Source organism: Gadus morhua, chromosome 20 (genome assembly GCF_902167405.1).
Source record: "Gadus morhua chromosome 20, gadMor3.0, whole genome shotgun sequence".
In the NCBI taxonomy this organism is placed as follows: domain Eukaryota; kingdom Metazoa; phylum Chordata; class Actinopteri; order Gadiformes; family Gadidae; genus Gadus; species Gadus morhua.
The window spans coordinates 4843902-4863901 of NC_044067.1; the positions used below are offsets into that span (position 1 = coordinate 4843902).

The 20000-nt window shown below is 46.8% G+C and overlaps 4 protein-coding genes across 5 annotated transcripts in view; 2 read left to right on the forward strand and 2 right to left on the reverse strand.

Moving 5' to 3' along the window:
* Positions 1–8970, reverse strand: part of acvr1l (activin A receptor, type 1 like) — a 26504-nt gene extending 17534 nt beyond the window's left edge. The window contains 1 exon segment of the mRNA XM_030343577.1: positions 8616–8970. The gene's annotated coding sequence lies outside the window, so the exon portion shown is untranslated.
* A 788-nt stretch (positions 8971–9758) lies between these two features.
* LOC115533173 (uncharacterized protein C7orf57 homolog) lies at positions 9759–13981 on the forward strand. Of its 2 annotated transcripts, none has more exons than XM_030343506.1 (8): positions 9759–9919; positions 10168–10215; positions 11077–11241; positions 11344–11449; positions 11798–11951; positions 12059–12123; positions 12871–12968; positions 13345–13981. In XM_030343506.1, exons 2-8 carry the CDS (start codon positions 10185–10187, stop codon positions 13347–13349), a joined length of 624 nt encoding a protein of 207 aa, XP_030199366.1. In that variant the 5' UTR covers positions 9759–9919; positions 10168–10184; the 3' UTR covers positions 13350–13981. The 2 variants fall into 2 exon arrangements, with proteins under 2 accessions (XP_030199366.1, XP_030199368.1); XM_030343508.1 differs by having other exon boundaries at positions 9824–9924.
* A 396-nt stretch (positions 13982–14377) lies between these two features.
* Positions 14378–16755, forward strand: upp2 (uridine phosphorylase 2). The gene is made up of 7 exons (XM_030343505.1): positions 14378–14555; positions 14684–14798; positions 14966–15124; positions 15289–15403; positions 15501–15710; positions 15888–16034; positions 16208–16755. The coding sequence occupies exons 1-7, from the start codon at positions 14503–14505 to the stop codon at positions 16360–16362; spliced, it is 954 nt and encodes a 317-aa protein (XP_030199365.1). The 5' UTR covers positions 14378–14502; the 3' UTR covers positions 16363–16755.
* The window catches only part of LOC115533171 (coiled-coil domain-containing protein 148), a 23326-nt gene continuing 19855 nt past the window's right edge, over positions 16530–20000 (reverse strand). Inside the window, exons 12-15 of the mRNA XM_030343504.1 lie at positions 19245–19363; positions 18544–18661; positions 17975–18103; positions 16530–17355 (exon numbers count right to left, since the gene is read on the reverse strand). Of these exons, the coding sequence (XP_030199364.1) occupies positions 17179–17355; positions 17975–18103; positions 18544–18661; positions 19245–19363 (543 nt within the window). The 3' untranslated portion in view covers positions 16530–17178. The remainder of the gene's footprint in view (positions 17356–17974; positions 18104–18543; positions 18662–19244; positions 19364–20000) is intronic.

Genomic DNA, 20000 nt, shown 5'->3' on the forward strand with positions numbered 1-20000 from the left:
CCAGTGATATGTACCATCTAGCCAGTGACATAGTACCATCTAACCAGTGACATAGTATCATCTAGCCAGTGCTATAGTACCATCTAACCAGTGACATAGTATCATCTAACCAGTGCTATAGTACCACCTACCCAGTGATGCGGAACCATCGAGCCAGTGATGTAGTAACATCTATCCAGTGCTGTAGTACTACCTTGCCAGTGATATAGTATCATCTAACCAGTGACATAATACCACCTACCCAGTGATATGTACCATCGGCCAAGGGCTTTAGTAATAAAACGTAGGTAACATAGTACTATAGCAATGTAGTACTCCTATGAAACAGCATTCCGGTGACAAAGTACTCTAGTGATACATCATTCCCACAATAGAAGCCCAATCTGACAAGACGTATAAGGTGAATTAATCATTTGTGAATTATTTATCAAACGTGAAAAATCTGCTTCCAACTTGAACTCATGTAACCAGTTTTAATTTCTCTCTCTGGCTCTCTGTTTTGATGTTTAAAAAGGACCATTTAATTTGAAACAATGGCTAAGAGTGCCCCATTGTCACTGTTAACAACGACGCTAACCTTTTTCATACAAATATTATAACTGTCAATGCCACATCGACGACCTACCGAGGAACACAAATTGTGTTAACAAACTTTCAGAGTGTTTAAAAGGATAAAGGGTGGGGGAGGGGGTGTTGCTGACTCATCCTACATTATAACCCCCCCCCCCCCCCCACACAATTTGATGAGGTCATATCTCTTCTCAGACTCCAAAATCCCACTCGGGCGTGTGGGTGTGGGTGTGGGTGGTGTTTGGACCCCCTTGACGATCTCATCAGAAGCTGAGCGGTGCTTAAAATGATTATACGGGAGCAATTAAAAACGCTACTCAAATACGGTGATGGCTACATTTGCACCCCCCCCCCAAAAAAAAAGGGACTGATTAGACACAATCGCTCGAGCACAGCTGACAAAACCCAAACACAGAGTGTCTGAGTGTTCTATTAGAACTATGAATCAACCTCTTTGAGCAGCTTCACACGAGTCCTGTCCTCCCCACAGTCTTCAGCGTTTCTTAGCTTTCTATTTTAAAAGGTGACATTTGTCGAACAAACGGAGCATGAAAATTGAGTTGAAGCCAAGGGAGACTGCTGCTCTCTCCACCTCTTTGGTTACTCTTATTTGTATTCAGGTCAGTGAGAGGGAGGAGGAGGAGGATGAGGAGGAGGAGAAAGGCGAAGAGGAGGAGGAGGTAAAGGAGGAGGAGGAGGAGGAGGAGGAGGAGGAGGATGAGGAGGAGGAGGAGGATGAGGAGGAGGAGGAGAAAGGCGAAGAGGTGGAGGAGAAAGGCGAAGAGGAGGAGGAGGAGGAGGAGGAGGAGGAGGAGGAGGAGAGGGAGAAAGGCGAGGAGGAGGAGTTTTGTCTGACGGACGGCGTGGCGTGCTTCACGGTGCGGGGGGGGAAGGGGGGGGGGGGGGGTTGGCGGGGGTGTGAGGGAGGCTGGAGGCCCAGCAGGAATCGCTGACTCATCATCACAGTGGCGAGGAGGCAGATGAGGCTGAATGTGTGTCTGAGCTGGCAGCAGCCTGGCACCATTACCGCGGCGCAAATAGCCCTCACGGAGGGGCCGCAGTGTGCCGTGATACTAGGGCAATGCGGCTGTCTGCCTGGCTGTCCCCGTTTCGGCTCCCCGACGCGGGGCCCGTTCCCTGGCCCCGGGACCAGGGGGGTTGGGCAGATGGCTCTGCTCTGAGGTGGGGGTGACGCGGAGAGCCCCGGGCGATGCTCGTCCTCCGCGGCCAGCGCGGCTCCGATCGCACACCGAGCCTCAACCCTTTCAGCGGCGCTCGCCGCCTGCCCGGAGTCGCCGGGGACTTTTAGAATACTGAGCAAGAGAAATGCCTGAGCAAAGCATATGCCCTTGATGCTAACGAGCCGGAGAGACGGAGAGAGAGCACCGAAGCCGAAGCCAAAGATTAATAAATACAGCCGTTATAATGTGAGTTATGCAATAGTGCTTCATTCATTTGAGAGTGAGACCACAATAGTTTAGAGATGAGGGGAAAGTACTGCACCTAAAATAACAGTTGGAAAAATATAAACCACCCTAAATAATGCAACTTCCTCAATAAAGGGAGTGAAACCACAGCATTTTAGGGATTTAAATGATTCTTGTGATTTGGTCAAACATTTATGATCCACCACATCGTATCAAGTCTCACACTAGACTGTTGGATGCCAAGTCGTGTCTGTGCGCCTCTAGTAGAATTGAGTGTGTTTGTTTACAAGCCAATACCAATTCAAAATGGTTCCTTCTTACTTTGTGGGGAACGTACCATTTTGAATGTGTCCTCATGGGTGAATTAAACAGTGAACCCTAGTAACAACCAAACTTGTTTTGCTGCAAGTTATTTGGAGCGACGATGTAAGTTAGAACTTTCTTGACGATTAATAAATACAGCCGTTATAATGTGAGTTATGCAATAGTGCTTCATTCATTTGAGAGTGAGACCACAATAGTTTAGAGATGAGGGGAAAGTACTGCACCTAAAATAACAGTTGGAAAAATATAAACCACCCTACATAATGCAACTTCCTCAATAAAGGGAGTGAAACCACAGCATTTTAGGGATTTAAATGATTCTTGTGATTTGGTCAAACATTTATGATCCACCACATCGTATCAAGTCTCACACTAGACTGTTGGATGCCAAGTCGTGTCTGTGCGCCTCTAGTAGAATTGAGTGTGTTTGTTTACAAGCCAATACCAATTCAAAATGGTTCCTTCTTACTTTGTGGGGAACGTACCATTTTGAATGTGTCCTCATGGGTGAATTAAACAGTGAACCCTGGTAACAACCAAACTTGTTTTGCTCCAAGTTATTTGGAGCGTCGATGTAAGTTAGAACTTTCTTGACGGCTCGTTGATATACATGTGATAGCTGCCTCAATCACTAATAATAAGTATGTAAAGATTGTAATAATACCATCTCCATCTACTTTAGCACCATTTAAAGTCAGTTTAACACCTCAATATGCTAGAGTACACCTTGGTGAATGACTTGTATAAGTACCGGTAAGCAAATATGTAATATATACTTGCTAATGCTTACTAATGTGTAAATATATTAAAGTGCCGCGTTTCCATTCCGTCGATTCTGTGGACTCTGAGTTTTTGGGTTAATGCATTTATTAAGATAGAGAGAAACCGGTATCCTCAATGAATGTGAGAAAGGATTTTTTATCCCTGAGGAAAATTATTTTATATGCAAGGATGACATAAAAAAAAATGAGCATTGTGCCGTCAGAATGATATGGGTGTTATACAGGTTTTTGACAAAACGTTTTATCACTCTCACCAGGACACCGGCGGCACCATTGAGAATATTCAGCGTCCTGAGAGGGATTTTGGGCAAAAAAGACCGCATTGCAGTCGACCCAGCCTTGAGAAGATAAAAGCATGGCGAAGCTGATTTGCATTCTAAAGATTTTTTATGATTTAAATGAAACCGTGCTGAAAAAAAAACGGGCTGTCCGAATTCTCGTACGGCCAAGCCCAACTCCAAGAGCTGTGTAGGCGAAGGGTGAGCACAGCGTCCTGGCTAATAAACGAGAAAGCCACCCCATCAGGCACCTCTGATTTGTTGCAGTTTAATTGTATGCAAGATGCCTCCAGGCCACTGTGTTTAGCAGGACAGATAAGGGTTGAGGAGCTGGGGTTGGGATGAACAGGTACCATCAGCATAACAATGAAATCACTGCTAACCTGTAGTAATGGTTTGGCCGAAGGAGGGGATGAGCACGGGGGGATACTCTTCTTTAAAACTAAACAGAGTTTTTATATTGTGAACACAACCCTGATTTGGCTTCAAATACTAGAACTTGAATAAGTAAACACTCATACTTGTGGACACTAGTGGACCGTCAGCTCCAGCACAGCTTCGGCTCCCAGAACCATCCTGGCTGGATCTCAGCACACATGGGCTCTCCGACATGCCTTGCACGAGGAATGCTCTCAAATGCTAATACCCCCTCTTCCTGTTTAATGTTTCCCACTCTTCTATGTACCCCTAATGCACTCTACCTACACAGTCCCAACCCAGGGTTTTATTCTAGCATACTATCTTTTTTTTTTGTTTTTTATAAAAAAATATATACGGGACTTAACATTCATGACGATGATGACACTGAGAAATATCCTAGCTAGTTGCATTGCCAGAATGTACTGCAAGGGAAGAAGGATTATCACAAGAGGGTTTCATCGGTCAAAGTAAATTGGGCACCATGACTCTTAGACATCCATTGTCTTGGCAGCCATTACAACACTCAAAACAGCTTGTTTATTCACTGTCTTTATGGCCTTCTGCTCTGTTTGCTGTCTGAGAGGAATGAACAAACACTCTTTCTTTTCCCCGAATGGGCCCTTGACCAAAGTCCACCATGCTAGCATCACAACGACCGTGCAACCATCTCTAGGTAACTTTCTCCCACCCACACGGATCATTGCTCTGATGCAGGAGCATGCATCCCCGATTCACCGAGTGATGCCCTTCATGCCGTTTCCAATGACCTGATGGTATGGTTATAATGGTAGTATCGGCCGAAGCAGCGGGAACCATTCTCAGACAGTTTGCGACCAACAGTTTAGGGTCTCTGCCACACGGTCCTTAGCAGGCTCGAGACAGCCGGGACATCCGCCTGCCAACGGGGCCTTTATGGCCCAGGGTTCGCTTTCCCGGCCTTTCTTTAGTGGAAGCAGCCAAGCGGTAGTTCCCACCAACTTGAATGATGGGGAACAAAGCAATATAGAAGGTAGCAAGAAAGTTAAAACATAAAATGAAGCCATTAAAAGACCTAAGTGGTCTCAGAGATGCACGTCTTTAACCTGATGGAAAAGTCAGGGCATCATAGCCATGGGAATATCAAACATGTCCCCGTCGATGGGACCCTCAGAGAGGATTTTATGATTACTAATTCAATGCACAAGCAATCCACCAAGGGGTAGCACAGGGGTCATTGTTCAATTGAATCCAAACTAACTCCCCCGAAGAGCTAGGGCTGGGAGATAAGACCAGAGCAATGAAGCGAGTTGATAGCTCTCGAAATGTGGATTGCTGAAAGTCTCCACGGCCATCTGGGTTAGAGAGAGAGAGAGAGATGAACAGTCTAGAGAACTACAGATCTTTGTGGTGTGTGTGTGTGTGTGTGTGTGTGTGTGTGTGTGTGTGTGTGTGTGTGTGTGTGTGTGTGTGTGTGTGTGTGTGTGTGTGTGTGTGTGTGTGTGTGTGTGTGTGTGTACAGCAGACTCCTGGCTCCTCTTCACCACCACATTTGAATCCAGAAGAGAGGAGAAATCCATAACCATGCCAAGACCCCAGCACCCGACACAGTCCCTGGTTCCCCCTCATTCCCCCCCCCCCTCCCCCCCTCCCCGAGCCCCAGCCCCACCCCCACCCCCCCACTTCCTGTCTCCTTCTGAAAATGCGGTCCCCACAAAGTCCAAGTCCTCCACTGAAAGTAGTTTGGTTACATAATGGCTTATAATTATTATAAAAGGGATTCAGTACTTTTTTGGAGGGGGGATTCGGTGCTCAGGGAAGAGGGGGGAGGGGGAGAGGGGGTAGTACAAATAATATTGTTTTGCACAGACGTTCCTCAAAGAACGAAAAGAGCTGGACCCGAACAATAAACCGCAGAAGAAGAATTCAAACGCCAAGCTGTGTTCCCATGTTCCGCTCTGCCTGGTCCGGGCCCAGGACCACGGCTTAATCCAAACACACACACACACACACACACACACACACACACACACACACACACACACACACACACACACACACACACACACACACACACACACACACACACACACACACACACACACACACTGGGGCCAGACAAACACGCAGACTGCAACGGCCCCGCGTCACGTCTCCTCCAGGATGCCCAGAAAGCTCTGTAACACACACACACACGCTAAAATAATCATACATTTTTCTTACGTCTCTCTCCCTCACCCCCCTCGCCCCCTCTCTCTCCCCCCTCACCCCCCTCCAACACCACGACCTGAGCATTACACCTCATGGAGTCAGGCCAAGGCCCAGATTCCTGCTGAGACTTGACGTCGTCCTGCCGTCTGGAGCGAGCCGGCTCCTTCTCTGGTTAATGACAGTGTGTAACCCGACTCCCGCAGCGCGCCAAAACCAGCCCCCCCCCCCCCCGCCCCCACCCTGACCCACACCACCACCACCACCACCACGTCCCCAGCACAACATGGCTGTCTGGGTCCGCTTCCTTCTCCTTCCACTCTGCCATTGTTCCTGCCCAGAGAGTGCCAGCTGCTCGTGACAGCCAAATTACTGTGAGCAGAGAAATGATTGCTGTCAGAGGACTATTTCCCTCCCTTGCTCTCTCTCTCTCTCTCTCTCGCTCTCTCCCTTTCGCCCTCTCTCGCTCCCTCTCTGCGTCTCTGGCTTGCTTTCTTTCTCCCTCTCAGGCCTCTGTGGGCAGATTATACACTTTATGGTCCTCGGAAGAGCAGCTGCAGATTGGGTCCATCGGCAGGGCGAGCGGGGGGGGGGGGGGGGGGGGGTTGCCAACAGAGACCTGATAGTGAACCGAGGGCTGTGGCAGAGAACCAACAATCCTTTGACTTGTGTCAAAACTCAAGTCCATTCAATCTATGTGGACCGGCCGGCTGTCCGGCACATGGCTGCTATGAGCCTTTGAGAGTGAAATGGTCGAATTAATGACCACCAAGATTATAATTCATGTGTTACCGCTTTTCCAACCACATGACAAGAGCAATGGATTTTGAATAATTTCAAAGAGATAACTTTGAAGAGAGAGTTAGTATTAGGAGAAAAGACACGCTGCGGTGATGAATGGGCCGTAGTCTGCCATGGGGTAAGAATGCATTGTTAGGCCTCATTTCTCTAAGGATCCCAGATAGACCGTCAGACATACGACTCTCATTCAGGCCCAAACAATGCCAGGCACAGAGGGGGGTTGGGCAGGATTAGGCTGGGCTAGACGGACGTGCTTCAGGTAAAATGAAGACCGGAGAGATCCACTGAGGGGGGACGGCTTTGAGATCTGTGTACTGTCCACTCTCCAAAAACCAGTAGTCCAGACAAAAAGCTGAAGGAAACCAGAATGTCTCCTGAACCAGTTGGCTCCCAGTCCCAGCGACCGGGCAGATCTGTGTTAATCTATACAAATCAGTTCAATTGTCCAGATAACATCAGCTCAGGTGACGCAATTTCTGTGACATTTTACAACAACAAGATTGCTACTTTTACAATTTCTGAAATGCGGATACATTGAAGGTATCCTTTCAGACGAGAACACCTAGGAGGGAGAACAGGTTATACATATATATAGTAAACACAACTTGTGTGTGTGTGTGTGTGTGTGTGGTGTGTGTGTGTGTGTGTGTGTGTGTGTGTGGTGTGTGTGTGTGTGTGTGTGTGTGTGTGTGTGTGTGTGGTGTGTGTGTGTGTGTGTGAGAGATAGGTTCAGCTTGACTTAGAAACTTTTTAGTGAACAGAAATAACTACTTTCATAGAAACATTGAACAGCCCACCCTCATCACGCACGCACACGTGGACACACACATGCACCCACACGCACGGTGCTGCTGCTCTCAGACTGGCGCCGTATGAAGTCTGCAGTCTCTCACCCTCTGCCGGGTTTACTTTAGATTTGCTCCACAATCTTATCGCAGTTCTAGGCTTATTTCATGTGGCAGCTTGTTCGGTCTCCTACAGATACGTCCAAAACGCATCCCATACACAATAATGTGTAGGGTAGGCTGGCTTCTGCTTGTATGACTGCTTGAACACGGGAATTGTATCTTGCTTAATCTTACTATGATCAATCAATTTTCTACTAATCAATGCGATCACCAAAGTCGTTAATTATGCATGTACCCTCCTCCCCTTTCAGGCCGACAGGGTCCATTGTAATGCTTATAGCTCAGCATGGGATAATGAATACACACGACCAAGCAAAGACGACCCTCCTAACAGCATTTGAATGACAAAAGACTGTAAGAAAGTAGCAAGTAGTTGCAATAGTGTCTTCAACCCCAAGCAGAAAGAAGGGGGTGAAACACAGCAAGACAGCGCAGATTGGCGCAAAATAAGAGACAATGTCAACACACCGAAGCATCAATGTATAAAATCACCGACATCGGGTCCGATGTTATTGAACAGTCGTCTTTCATAAACGATAGTATTTGAGGGATATTGTAGCCTATTTAGAAGAGGCACTGTATTGAGCAGGGACACTGTATCTGGAAGGCAAGTAAGGGGTCTACACGCTTTTCTTAAAAATAAAAAGCCTAGAGGTTATGTACGCGTTTAGTTTGGATCAACATAGTGGGCTACTATGACATTATAAAACCACGATATGGAATAGCTTGACTCTCAAAACATGATTTGTAAGAACATACACATAGATTAGAGGGAATCTTCTTTGGAAGGACACACAGGAATCTGGAAGCTTAGCGCGGAGCACAAACAAGCCGCTGCAGAAAGTCGTCTCTTTCCATATCGCTCATGCAAAGAGAAGCCAGCTTTAAGACGTTGTATTTGTACGGAAGGAAACAACTCACCTTATTTATAATGATTCGAAAGTGACCGGTGAAGCAGTCCGGTGTAAACTCCAAGCTACTCTCCCATCTCCCGAGGATCCAGCGACAACACGGCGTTTGTTATGAAGTGTAGAGAACAGAGTCGGCGGCGAGCCAACATTATCCGTCCTCCGTTCGGTATAACGTGGCAAGTTCGCTCGAAATTCAGAGCTACGCGGTGAATAAGTGGACTACTGGAACTTTACATGAGTCCCATGAGTGATCGCTGAAGTTTTCTTCCCGCATATGCGCACCAAATCGGAACTGCCTGCTGGTTCTAAACTGCGGTCCGACACAGAGCCTGGATCCGTAGACTGCAGGAGGAAGTTACCTTGGAACTCCTCCGTGTAATTAGAGGACCATTACACATCATTTCCCCTGCGGGTCCTTAGCGCGGCCACTAGAGCCCGCCAGATCCAGCTCTGGGTTCTAGACCAGACCGCATGAAATATAGGTATTGGATTTAAAGACAATATGTCCAAGGTTTTTTAAATAAAAATGTATCAAATACCTTTGTCCTGTCAATGTTAGCTATTTATTTGCAGGCTATGGCACACCAAATAATTGTTTAAGTACAAATTGAAATACAACTGATAGATAATATTACGATATAATAGATTATGCATCGTGTTATGTTCATATTTTTTGCCTGTAAATATGAGTAATAAATATTAATATTAGTTCAAATCTTTGTGCAATGGTGCAAACCATTAATATATCTGTGCTATAGTTTATATCATATAATTAACAGTCAATTACCCGACCATATAGCCTGCAACATGGGACATTCTTACTTTTCTTTAATAAATCCATTATAGCCTTAGGAAGTGGACGCAATCACAAGAATAATCAGAATCACATACATAAGTAACCCACCTCTCCTCCTTCATCTCCCACCCTTGAAGACAAACACTTTGGATATAGTGAATTAAAGTTGTGAATTATCATTTCGATCTGTGGATTATGCTTTAAATACACCCTATTAATTAGAACGGAAAGACAATGTAATAACAACCACACCAAAATCCACAGTAGCCGTTTGGGATACGGTTTATTTGTAACTAAGAGAAATACGATATAATAGAACATGCATGTGGTTTAATCAACACGGAGGGAAAGTGCATCGTAATGCGAGATGGAGCGCTGCCACCAAACGCGCCGCTCTAGATCCCGCCGCTCTATGATCAACACCGCGTTACCATAGCGACCAGACCCGACCCAACGGAATCGGTGCTGTTGCTGCTGCTGCTCCTGCTCATCATCACTCTCCTCTCTTCGCCGAACGGGTAAGGTGGGCATCTATCCTGTGAATTAACAAGTCATTATTTCCCCATTATTGTTCTCCCTCTCTTATCTCAGATAGAAAACATTTATATTTTAACGCTTTCCTAGAAGGGCGACGTTCGTCATGTTTAATAATGCGGCCGTTGGACGGTAACTGCTGGTCTGTGTGCGTCGTTGGGACGGCGCTGGCCGTCTGGATGTGATGTGGTCTGGTGACAACATGCTGGGTCTTTTCTCCTGTCTCCAATAGAAGCAACATCAGTAATCATGAATAACGACCAGCAAACCACTAAATCGGGCAAGTACAACAAAGGCCTGCGCACTGCATCGGGGCTGGTCCTTAGCCTAGCTCCCTGCTAGCACAACGGTCGGGTCCCTAGCCTAGCTCCCCGTTAGCATGGGTACGGTTCCTAGCCTACCTCCCCATTAACAACGGTCCGGTCCCTTGCCTAGTTCTCCGTTAGCATCGGTCGGGTCTCTAGCCTAGCTCCCTGTTAGCATCGTTCGAGGTCCAGAGAGGCGTTGACGATAGAAGGGAACACGCACGAGACTACCGACCGGTTACCGTCGGGTCAATTTAATAACTTAGCATTTTAAAACAACGCGTCACTACGGTTGTGCTTTTCATCGCGATTCACTGCGACACCCTGAAATGTCCGCCCTTCCTTTGGGAGCACAACACGGCGGGTTTAACCCTAACAACCGAGTCGGTTACTCCCTGCTGATGATAATAAAGGCATGGCTACGTTTTAAGAAGCTACTTCCGTAGCAACATCCGGCCTTCCTCAGCAGGAGATGAACGGGTTCTTCCCAAGTCATATTTCTTGGCCGTTTTGACTCCGCTCACGTCACACACAACGCACCGCAGCCTTTATTCTTCACGCAGTTGTATGCCACAAAATATGTTCCATAGGTATTTTTTTAGCGTATGAGTTGTTGCTACGTGCGAGTAAATGGGTCTGCACAGCCCTCTGCTGGCGGCACCAGCTGAGTCATGTTCCAGGGCTGAGGAGGAGGATGAGAGGTGCTAGACTGGGCGGGGTGGGGGGGATGCTGCGCTGCTTACTGCCTGCCTACTGCCTCAGGGAACTGTAAACGGTACATGTGGGAGTACGTGGCGATGTATTAACTTCCCCATCCACCCTTATCCACGCCACAGGTTTAAAAACCGGGTACCAAAGTAACAATGGGCCGACCTCCCAGATCCCGGGCCTGTCCACAGAAGCTGACAGCCTCCCAGAAGAGAAGGCCCGTGGAAGGAGGGTGGGGGTCATGGAGTCTGACTCTGACTATGTCAAACTGGCCAAACAGGGCGGACAAAAGGGTAGGACAACTCGAGACGTTGCAGCTCTTCTCATATATGTTCGATATATTTTCCCGGGTGGGCCCTCACTGTTTGGTGTGCTTTATTTACTGATCCCTAAAGGACTTCTCTGGCATGAGGAGACTCTTGCTTCCAAACCCTCTCAGTATACGCCTTCAAACTGGTTTGGCGACTCTGAAGAACCAGCAGACGACAATGGAAACATAAGGTAGGTGACCAGAATATTTAATTACCACCGGCTGTTAATTATCCACAAACAATATATCCCTTAATCATCCTTGCTATTGGTTGACGGGGAATGGTCATTCATCAATACAGATTGGATTTCCATACAGTTAGTACTAGAGCACCAATTATTTATTGAAAATCATATCCTAATGATTAATAAGATTAAAATACAGACCACCCTCTTGATTATCATTTTAATTATGAATAGCATTCATTTTCATAGAGACAAGACAATGTATAATACTTTTTAATACTAAATTATTATGCATAAAAGGGTACCAGAGCCACAGTGCAAGGTATATTAATGACCTTCTTTTTCTCCACACAGTAACGAGGATTTAAAAAAAAATGGTGCCTCCTCCCGACTTATGGCCGCTCCATTCGGGACGGATGGTAATATGGAAAAGGGTGATGGCAACGGAGTGAAGGACGATGGGAAGGACGATGGGAAGGACGATGGGAAGGACGACGTCAACAATGAGGTTTAAAAAATACATGCATCATAGAAATAGGAGCCTAGATCTGCCCGTTGCTGAAATTGTGCCTGTTAACATGCCGGTGGTTAAAGTGTGTTTTGTTTTGAGTGCAGCTGGATGACGAGGAGGTTGTCAGCCCAACTGATGACGAAGATATGAGCTCCTCCTTCAAAAAAATGTAAGTAGGTTTGGTCACAAGATGGCAGTGCCGTTCCTTGTATAGTCTGAGAAGCTAAATGAGGCGATGACTCTGCTTTGGGGTGAACAGACTCCAAACTCCTACTGCAGCAGAATTCCTTATCTTGTATTTTCTTAAAATAGTTTTTAGCCTACAAGCGACGCCCTAGGAAAGTGTGAGACCAAGTCATGGGAACCCCCCCCCCCCCCCCTGCTTTGCAGCATGTCTGCTTTTTTAAATTAGATTTGGCGTTCATACGACATACTTAGTAATTAGTTAGCTGTAACGCTTGGACACATTCCCAGATCCCTGACCTCTATAATTGTCCTTGTTGGTATTGGCACAGCTTCTAGGCCAGCAAATGTTTGTCCCCGTCTAGAAGAATGTCAGCGACAGGTCATAACCCGGCTCTGATAGTCGGGTTATGACCATGTGACTCAAGGCATCAGACCTGTTCCTGTTTTCCCCTACATAAATTGTGTGACAAATTGTTTTTGATGGGGGCCGGGTACATTCTGCTCTCGGTCATAGTTTCCCGTCCGCACTGTTGTTGTATTAGAGTATCTAGGCCCTGACTTTGGTCACGGTGATGTCAGGCTCCGCTGGGAGTCAGTTCCGATAGCCACACCCACTGCAGTTGCTTTATGGGTCAATGTTTCAACAGTCTTCACCGACCACCCGGCTCTGTTGTTAATGGATAAGTTCATGAATAAATTAAAAGTGTTTGGTCCTGGTCTATTGTTCCAGGGCCTTTGATAAGAAACCTAACCCCGTCAGCATGTCCAAGCTGTTGAGCTTCGGTTACGTTGAAGAAGAGAAAGCTACACCCGAACGTAAATTATCAAGTGAGTACTTTAGATGGGGTTCCCCCCTCTCTATTGTTCATTACAGATCAGTGGTCAATTATCAATCACGCTTGGTCCGATATTGTCATTCATTAAAATCAATCATAATTAGAATAGATGGTTTGATGAGGAAATAATAATGAAAAGTAATGTCTACCTGATAAGTGGGAATCAACTTATGTAAATAATACATAACCAAATATTGTTTTTGGTGATGATGAAAAAAATAAGCATAACTGGTAGGGTGCTTCTGGATGTCAATCATGAAAATTGGCTTCAGTCAATAAAGATGGCCAGCTGATTGTCACCCAGATAAGAGGACGATTTGTGTACAACGGGTTGGCTGACTCAATTGTTTTTGTCTGTCTGTGTCCAGAATAAACAGATTGACCGTCTGAGACCGGGAAGAACACACACCACACACACACACACACACACACACACACACACACACACACACACACACACACACACACACACACACACACACACACACACACACACACACACACACACACACAGAGGATACCATTAATTTCCCTCTGGCCAAAATACGCCGTCCCTCAGCCAGTGATACTAGTAATAGACACTATTTCCCTCAGCCTGTCGCACCAGTAATGATACCACTTCCCTGAGCTTGTAATGCTATTAACTGATTCAACTTTGCATTCCTGTCTCTATTGCTGTTTGCATTTGAATAATGTAAGCTAATGTTAACAGATTATTCGAGGTCCAGAGAGAACATTATACCAGATAACATTAAAACTGAAGATATGCCAGTTTTATGCCGTTCGTAATGAATGTGAGATGGCCTCCTAGTGCCTGCCAGGCCTGTTATTAATGCCCTATATATATACATATAAACATATGAATAGCAACTCATGTCCTTGAAGTTATGCCTTATATGATGAGCAGTATGTGTGTAACATTCGTTTGTTTGGTTCTCCTATGTCCTATAATTGTCCTCAAAGCTCTTTTTTGGGAGAAATTTCAATAAAGTGTTTTGTAACCTTTCTTGTAGTGATTGTGTGATGCACAGTTGAAAGCCTTCAAGACATTCGCTTTGCAGTATCAGTTTTCCAAGTTTTTTTCAGTATTTACAACCTAGTATTATACTATTAACCTAAGTATTGTGTTGCAATGTTCATATAGTCAAAGCAACTTCATGTTGTGTAACGGTTTTGTGGTGTGATGCTATCCCACTATTCTATATTACAACTCAGTATGTCTTGCATTTTAAAATTGCTTGAGAATCCACTTGTAGTGTTTCTGTCCGCAAGTATATACTTCAACTGCAACGGGAATTCCTGACTTTAGCAATCTATATTTGTTTGTTTTGAGTGTTTTGCCGTTAGGTACATATGACACGCCTTCCCTGGGAGCCAATCGTCCCTCTCACTAGATCAGGGTTCACCACTATATCAGCACTGCATCAAGGGATCGTAACTCATAAACCAGCGGTGAGCTCTCTGATACCAAACCAACTATTTACCTCAGAAGATTTCTATACTTTGATTTCCAAACCACTGCAGCCATGGCACCAATTCTGCTCAATTGCTTGGGAAATGACCGGAAGGAATATTTGGAGTGAGTATATGAGTCTGTTTAATTCTACGATAAACCTTTTTATCAAAACCAGTTCTGTCAGGACGAAACGGGTGGGTTTCTGGTCGTTTATTGCCGAATGAAACTGAGCCACAATTTATTTTCCACAGAGAAACATTTCATGTGAACAATCCCAACTTGGACGGCATGGAAGAGGACATTCTCTATCACTTCAGCCTAGGCACAAAGACCCACAACCTTCCTGAGATGTTTGGAGACATCAAGGTTTGTGAGAACGGGTCACAAGAACATAAAGGGCTTCTGAAAGCTGCTCTAGGAAAAATAAGTGGGGGACATTTTTTCGCTCAGTGGAGAAGGAATGTTACAAGTAAAGCTATTTTCTTTCTATCACGCCGAGAGAAAGTCATTTATTTTCCTTTCTCCTCATATAGTTTGTGTGTGTTGGGGGGAGTGCCAAACGCATGAAGGCCTTTGCCCAGTTCATACACACAGAGCTGAATCTGCCCGGGAGCAATGATGAACCCAAGGACATCTGCGAGGCAACCGATCGCTACTGCATGTACAAAGTTGGACCCGTGCTTTCCATGAGCGTGAGTATTGCATCACCGCACTTGTATCCTAACAATGACATGGTTTTAAACTGACCCAACTCTGCCATTATGAGCCTCCCAGACTCACAAGCTTTTCTTTTTGGACTGTATCTATGGCAAGCAAATAACATTGTTTTATTTTTCTGTTTACTTGCGCGTTTTAGCATGGCATGGGTGTCCCTTCCATCTCCATCATGCTGCATGAGCTCATCAAGCTCCTTCACCACGCCCACTGTCGGGACGTGGTTCTCTTTCGCCTGGGCACCTCTGGGGGAGTCGGTAAGTTCACCACCTCTTCCGCTGGGTTCAGGCAGCCTCAAAATAGGCCTTTTTCAGACTGCCCTTTTTTTACATGCCCTCATGTTTTGCCTTCCAGGGCTGGCTCCGGGGACGGTGGTGGTGTCAGAGAAGGCGTTGGACTACAACTTCCTACCCCAGTTCGAGCAGGTTGTCCTGGGAAAAGTGATCATGAGGAGCACAGAGCTGGACGCGGGCGTGTCCCGGGAGCTCCTGCAGTGCTCCAAAGAGCTCCCCAACCTCCCGGCCGTCATCGGGAACACCATGTGCACCAACGACTTCTATGAAGGTGAGTCTCGCGCCTCCTACCATCAAGGCCCATATGGTTTGCGTTGGGATGTTTACTCAACCTCTTTTGAATCCAATTAAAGGGGTTGTGTTGTATTGAGGTTACGTCATTTCCCACAAAAAGGGACAATATAGGACAACTTAACTAACTTAAACATGCCATCCTCTGCCTCTCCAGGCCAAGGGCGGCTGGACGGAGCTCTGTGCTCCTTCTCCCATGCAGAGAAGCTGGAGTACCTGCAGAGAGCCTACGAGGCCGGGGTCCGCAACATCGAGATGGAGTCCACCGTCTTCGCCGCCATGTGCCGCGTGTGTGGCCTCAAAGGTGAGGCCTCAGAACACATGACATGTCGCTTCAGGTTACCGCCATCCCCCCCCCAGCACAATCCCCTTTATCTAACGGCCCACTGGTGTCGACGTTCCTCGCCCTACAACCATCGGCCCTGCGTCGCCGTGTGAGGCTCTCTCTGATGTCTTTGTGTTCCACCCGTTCTCCAGCGGCCGTGGTCTGCGTGACCCTGCTGAACCGCTTCGACGGCGACCAGATCACCAGCCCCGAGGACGTCCTGGTGGAGTACCAGCAGAGGCCGCAGGTCCTGGTGGCCCACTACATCAAAAAACGCCTTGCACTCATCGCCCTGACCCCGCCCTAAAGCCTCAAGCCCCGCCCTCAAACCTCTAACCCCGCCCTCAAGCCTCTAACCCCGCCCTCAAGCCGCAAACCTTGCACCGTTACGAATGAAGTGTATATAATATATACAGTATATTATATAGATATGTGTATAATGATGGATTCATGTGATTACCATGTGGATATGTGTTCTTACTCCTCACGCCTTGGTGCTTCTGATAAGCTTCTAGTTATTATATAAAGAGTTACCTTTTTTGACCTAAAGAATGTATGATTTTATTACAATCACTTGCTCATTATTTAACGTATTTAACAAAATAATTTTGTTCTGTATTTATATTATATGTACTGTGAAGTGTATTGTGTATAATGTTACAGTGTCATGTTGAATATGAAAAAATAAAGTGGTCTAAAAGCTTATTTCTCAGTGTTCTTTACAATTATTATGGTATCTTTACACTTTACACACCAAACGGATACATGTGAAATACATAGTGTGTTTTGCAACACACTGGCCAATTAAACGCGTTGTCAGAATAATTCAATTTTAACTAATCTTATAACTAGCCAATTACCATTGGAAACATGTTCATTTGGCATCATAAGCTCCTTTCATTTGGTTGACGATGACAAACATTAAACAAATATTAATGAAGTGTCATAACAGGGTTACGCCAGCATATATCATTCAAACGGATCGTGGTTCTGATGAGTCCATAAACACGTGGTCCATCAGCAGTAAAAACAATGTTAATCCTTCTAAAAACAAATGATGTAAGTTTTCTACATGATCTGATGGCTGTGTAAACTGCCATACTTCTGCGTGTTTATGTTTTGGTCATTTCCCTTCGTAGGACCCAGGGGTTGAGTCTGTCCTGAGGCCCGCCGACACCGTGTCTCTGCGAGGGGCCCTGGGGGGCCGGATGTCAGCCAGGACCTGGCGTGCGTAGGGGGTCTGGTGGAGACCCGCCTCACGGAGTGCCTGCTCCACGCGCACCCTGGGGTCCGACACGATCTGGACACAGGGACGCATGACCTCAGACGATTCCTACGGACGCCTCATGTGGAACGGCCACAGGATCGACCCTGTTTATCATTATCTTTTAAATGCATGCACACAACCAAGTACAAGGAGTACACATTTATGCCGTTCGTGATGCTGGATATTTTGGAGATTTAGGATAAGTAACCAATTATGTTCCATATTCGTAAACACTAAACCAATATGATCCCTCCACTGGGCAGAAGGTCCGAGGCGAGTGCCGTGAACGGCCCTGAAAGTCTGTGACATTCCACCTGAGTTAAACATTGTTTTGTTGTGCCAGAGACTTGCCTTGCATAACTTTGTATTCTGGGTCGTATGTCATTCAAACATTAAAGGAGCACTAACGATGTAAACAATAAAGAGGGTCGAGTGACTCAGCAACCAGCCAGTGAAAGTTCCCCTTCAGAGATTCTTTTTCTATATTTGAGGTACCATGCCTTTGAATCCTTCATAACTGACTCATTACCCCATTATCAGGGCATATTTCCTGAATCAAATGTATCGATCTGACAATAACCCCTGACCATATTGCGATTTTCTGGTTGGCTGAGCTTCAGTTGCAAAGCCGGAGCTTATGGCAATGTCTCACCTGGCTGTCTGTGTACGTGTTGATGTTGTATAGGGGCTTCTGGGGCTCACATCCCTCATTCTGACGACTCCTCCATGCTTCAGTCTCCCCCATCATCCTCTCTGGATCGGCCTCTGCTACCACGGCAACCTTATTGACACAAAATATTAAATCGAAGAAATGCAGGAATACTAATCTGTAATTTGTTTAAGACGCATGTCATAAGTGAGGGGGTAATTGGTCCGGGCGTTCTTCTCCAGGATGGCCACAGATGCGCCGCACACTTTGGGTTTCAAACCCAAAACCTTTCAGCTTCAGAGTCAAAGACCCTAGCGACTATCTTTCTATCCGGCCGCCCAGTATAATGAACCAGCAGTGATGCAATACACTTCACCAGAAGATGGCAGCAAAGTCGCAATGCCGACATCAACCAGGACCGCCACGGACCGCTAGACCGGACCGACTGACTCCTTTACTGGACCACCGGGCCGCTAAACCGGGCCGCTTGACCGGTCTACACGGCCGCTAGACGCGACCACTCGACCGGGCTGCTAGACCAGACCTCCCGACCTCCGGGCCGACCCACCCACCTGGCTCCTGAGGGCCTCCAGGCGGGTCCGTGTCTCCTCCTGCTCCCTCTGGCGCTGCAGCTCCCCCGCCTCCCTCTCCTGCCTGCGGAGCTGCAGGGTCTCCTCGCGATACCGCACCCTGGGGAGACACACGTAGGGGGGGGGGGGGGGGGGTTCATCTCCACCTCTCTGACACCGCTCTATCTGCCCTCCCCAGACAACCCCCGCGGGTGTCTGAGGAGAGGGGGGGGAGGGGGGGTTCATGTGGCTGCCAAACGCCCTTGCATCTATTGTCAACCCCCCCCCCACCCATCCCCCTGTGTCTCTTACTCCTGTCCCACCCCTTACCGTCCTGCCAGAGATCTTGAGCCACAGGGGCAGAAGGTGTTGGAAGTAAGTAAATAGTCATGAGGAGCAGGAGCCTGTTAAGGGCTGATTACAGTCCCACCACGTTCACGCAACGCAAGGACCACGCAGACGCTTCGACGCAGTCGTGAACCTTTATGGTTAACCCCCTTGCCTTGCTTGAACGTGGGACCATAATAAGCCCTTAAGACCTTCATCTACTGATACACCCGGGTTGAACCCACACACGTGGAGCCGTGTGGCCCGCACCGAGGCTTGTGTTTTTTGCACTCTGTAGTGCTCCAGGTCCTTCCCCGCAGGTCACCCACTGAGTCTCCCCCCGGTGACGACCTCCCCCGGGGGGCCGGGAGTCTCACCTCTCCTGGTCCCTCCTGGCCTGCTCTTCCATGGAGCTCCTGAGAAGAGCCAGTCGCTCCTCGTCTCTCCTTTCCAGACGCTCCTTCCTGTCCTGCTGCCTCGCGTAGAACTCCTTCAACTGCGACACAAACCCGAAGAAGGAGAAGAAGAGGCAGAAGAGGAAAAATAACGGTTAATCAGAATCAATAGCGGCGCTGATTTCTCGTTGCGTTCAGAGGAGCTCCTCCAGATCATATGTGGAACATACAGGAGTCGGGGAGGAGGGAAACAAGATGATATTTCCCCACCCGTCAAGCGATTGTGCCAAACAACACGGAATCCAAAGCAGTTTAATTGCTCGCGTTAATCAGAGATGGAGCGAGGTCATTAGAAAACTCACAAACAGTTTGTTTACAGCTGCGAAGACGTCATCTACATGGTTACATCTGAATATATATTCTACTATGTATACCTGCTTTGATTCACTGGGGTTTTTAGGAAGTTTAAATCAATACACAAAACCATAAAGATGGAAACGATGAGACAAAAAGACACTTTAAAACATGAATCTACATAATATGTCCTCGTAATTAAAACGTAATGTTAATTGGACGGAAAGTTCTTGCTAATGTAATAAAATAAAAAGTCCACAATGGTTTTGGTTATTTGGTAGCAAATCTTTTATTCATGGGCTGTGTGTTCTTGACGGCTTCATGTTTAATGAATAGCAGCAGGAACAGACATCCAATTAAATCAAGCCCGCTAACGAGCCTACC

Coding starts and splice junctions, on each gene's coding strand:
- upp2 (XM_030343505.1), top strand. CDS start 14,503: ATGGCACCAATTCTGCTCAATTGCTTGGGAAATGACCGGAAGGAATAT. Junction 14,556..14,683: donor GACCGGAAGGAATATTTGGA/GTGAGTATATGA, acceptor TATTTTCCACAG/AGAAACATTTCATGTGAACA. Junction 15,125..15,288: donor GACCCGTGCTTTCCATGAGC/GTGAGTATTGCA, acceptor TGCGCGTTTTAG/CATGGCATGGGTGTCCCTTC.
- LOC115533173 (XM_030343506.1), top strand. CDS start 10,185: ATGAATAACGACCAGCAAACCACTAAATCGG. Junction 11,952..12,058: donor AGGACGACGTCAACAATGAG/GTTTAAAAAATA, acceptor TTTTGAGTGCAG/CTGGATGACGAGGAGGTTGT. Junction 12,124..12,870: donor AGCTCCTCCTTCAAAAAAAT/GTAAGTAGGTTT, acceptor CTATTGTTCCAG/GGCCTTTGATAAGAAACCTA.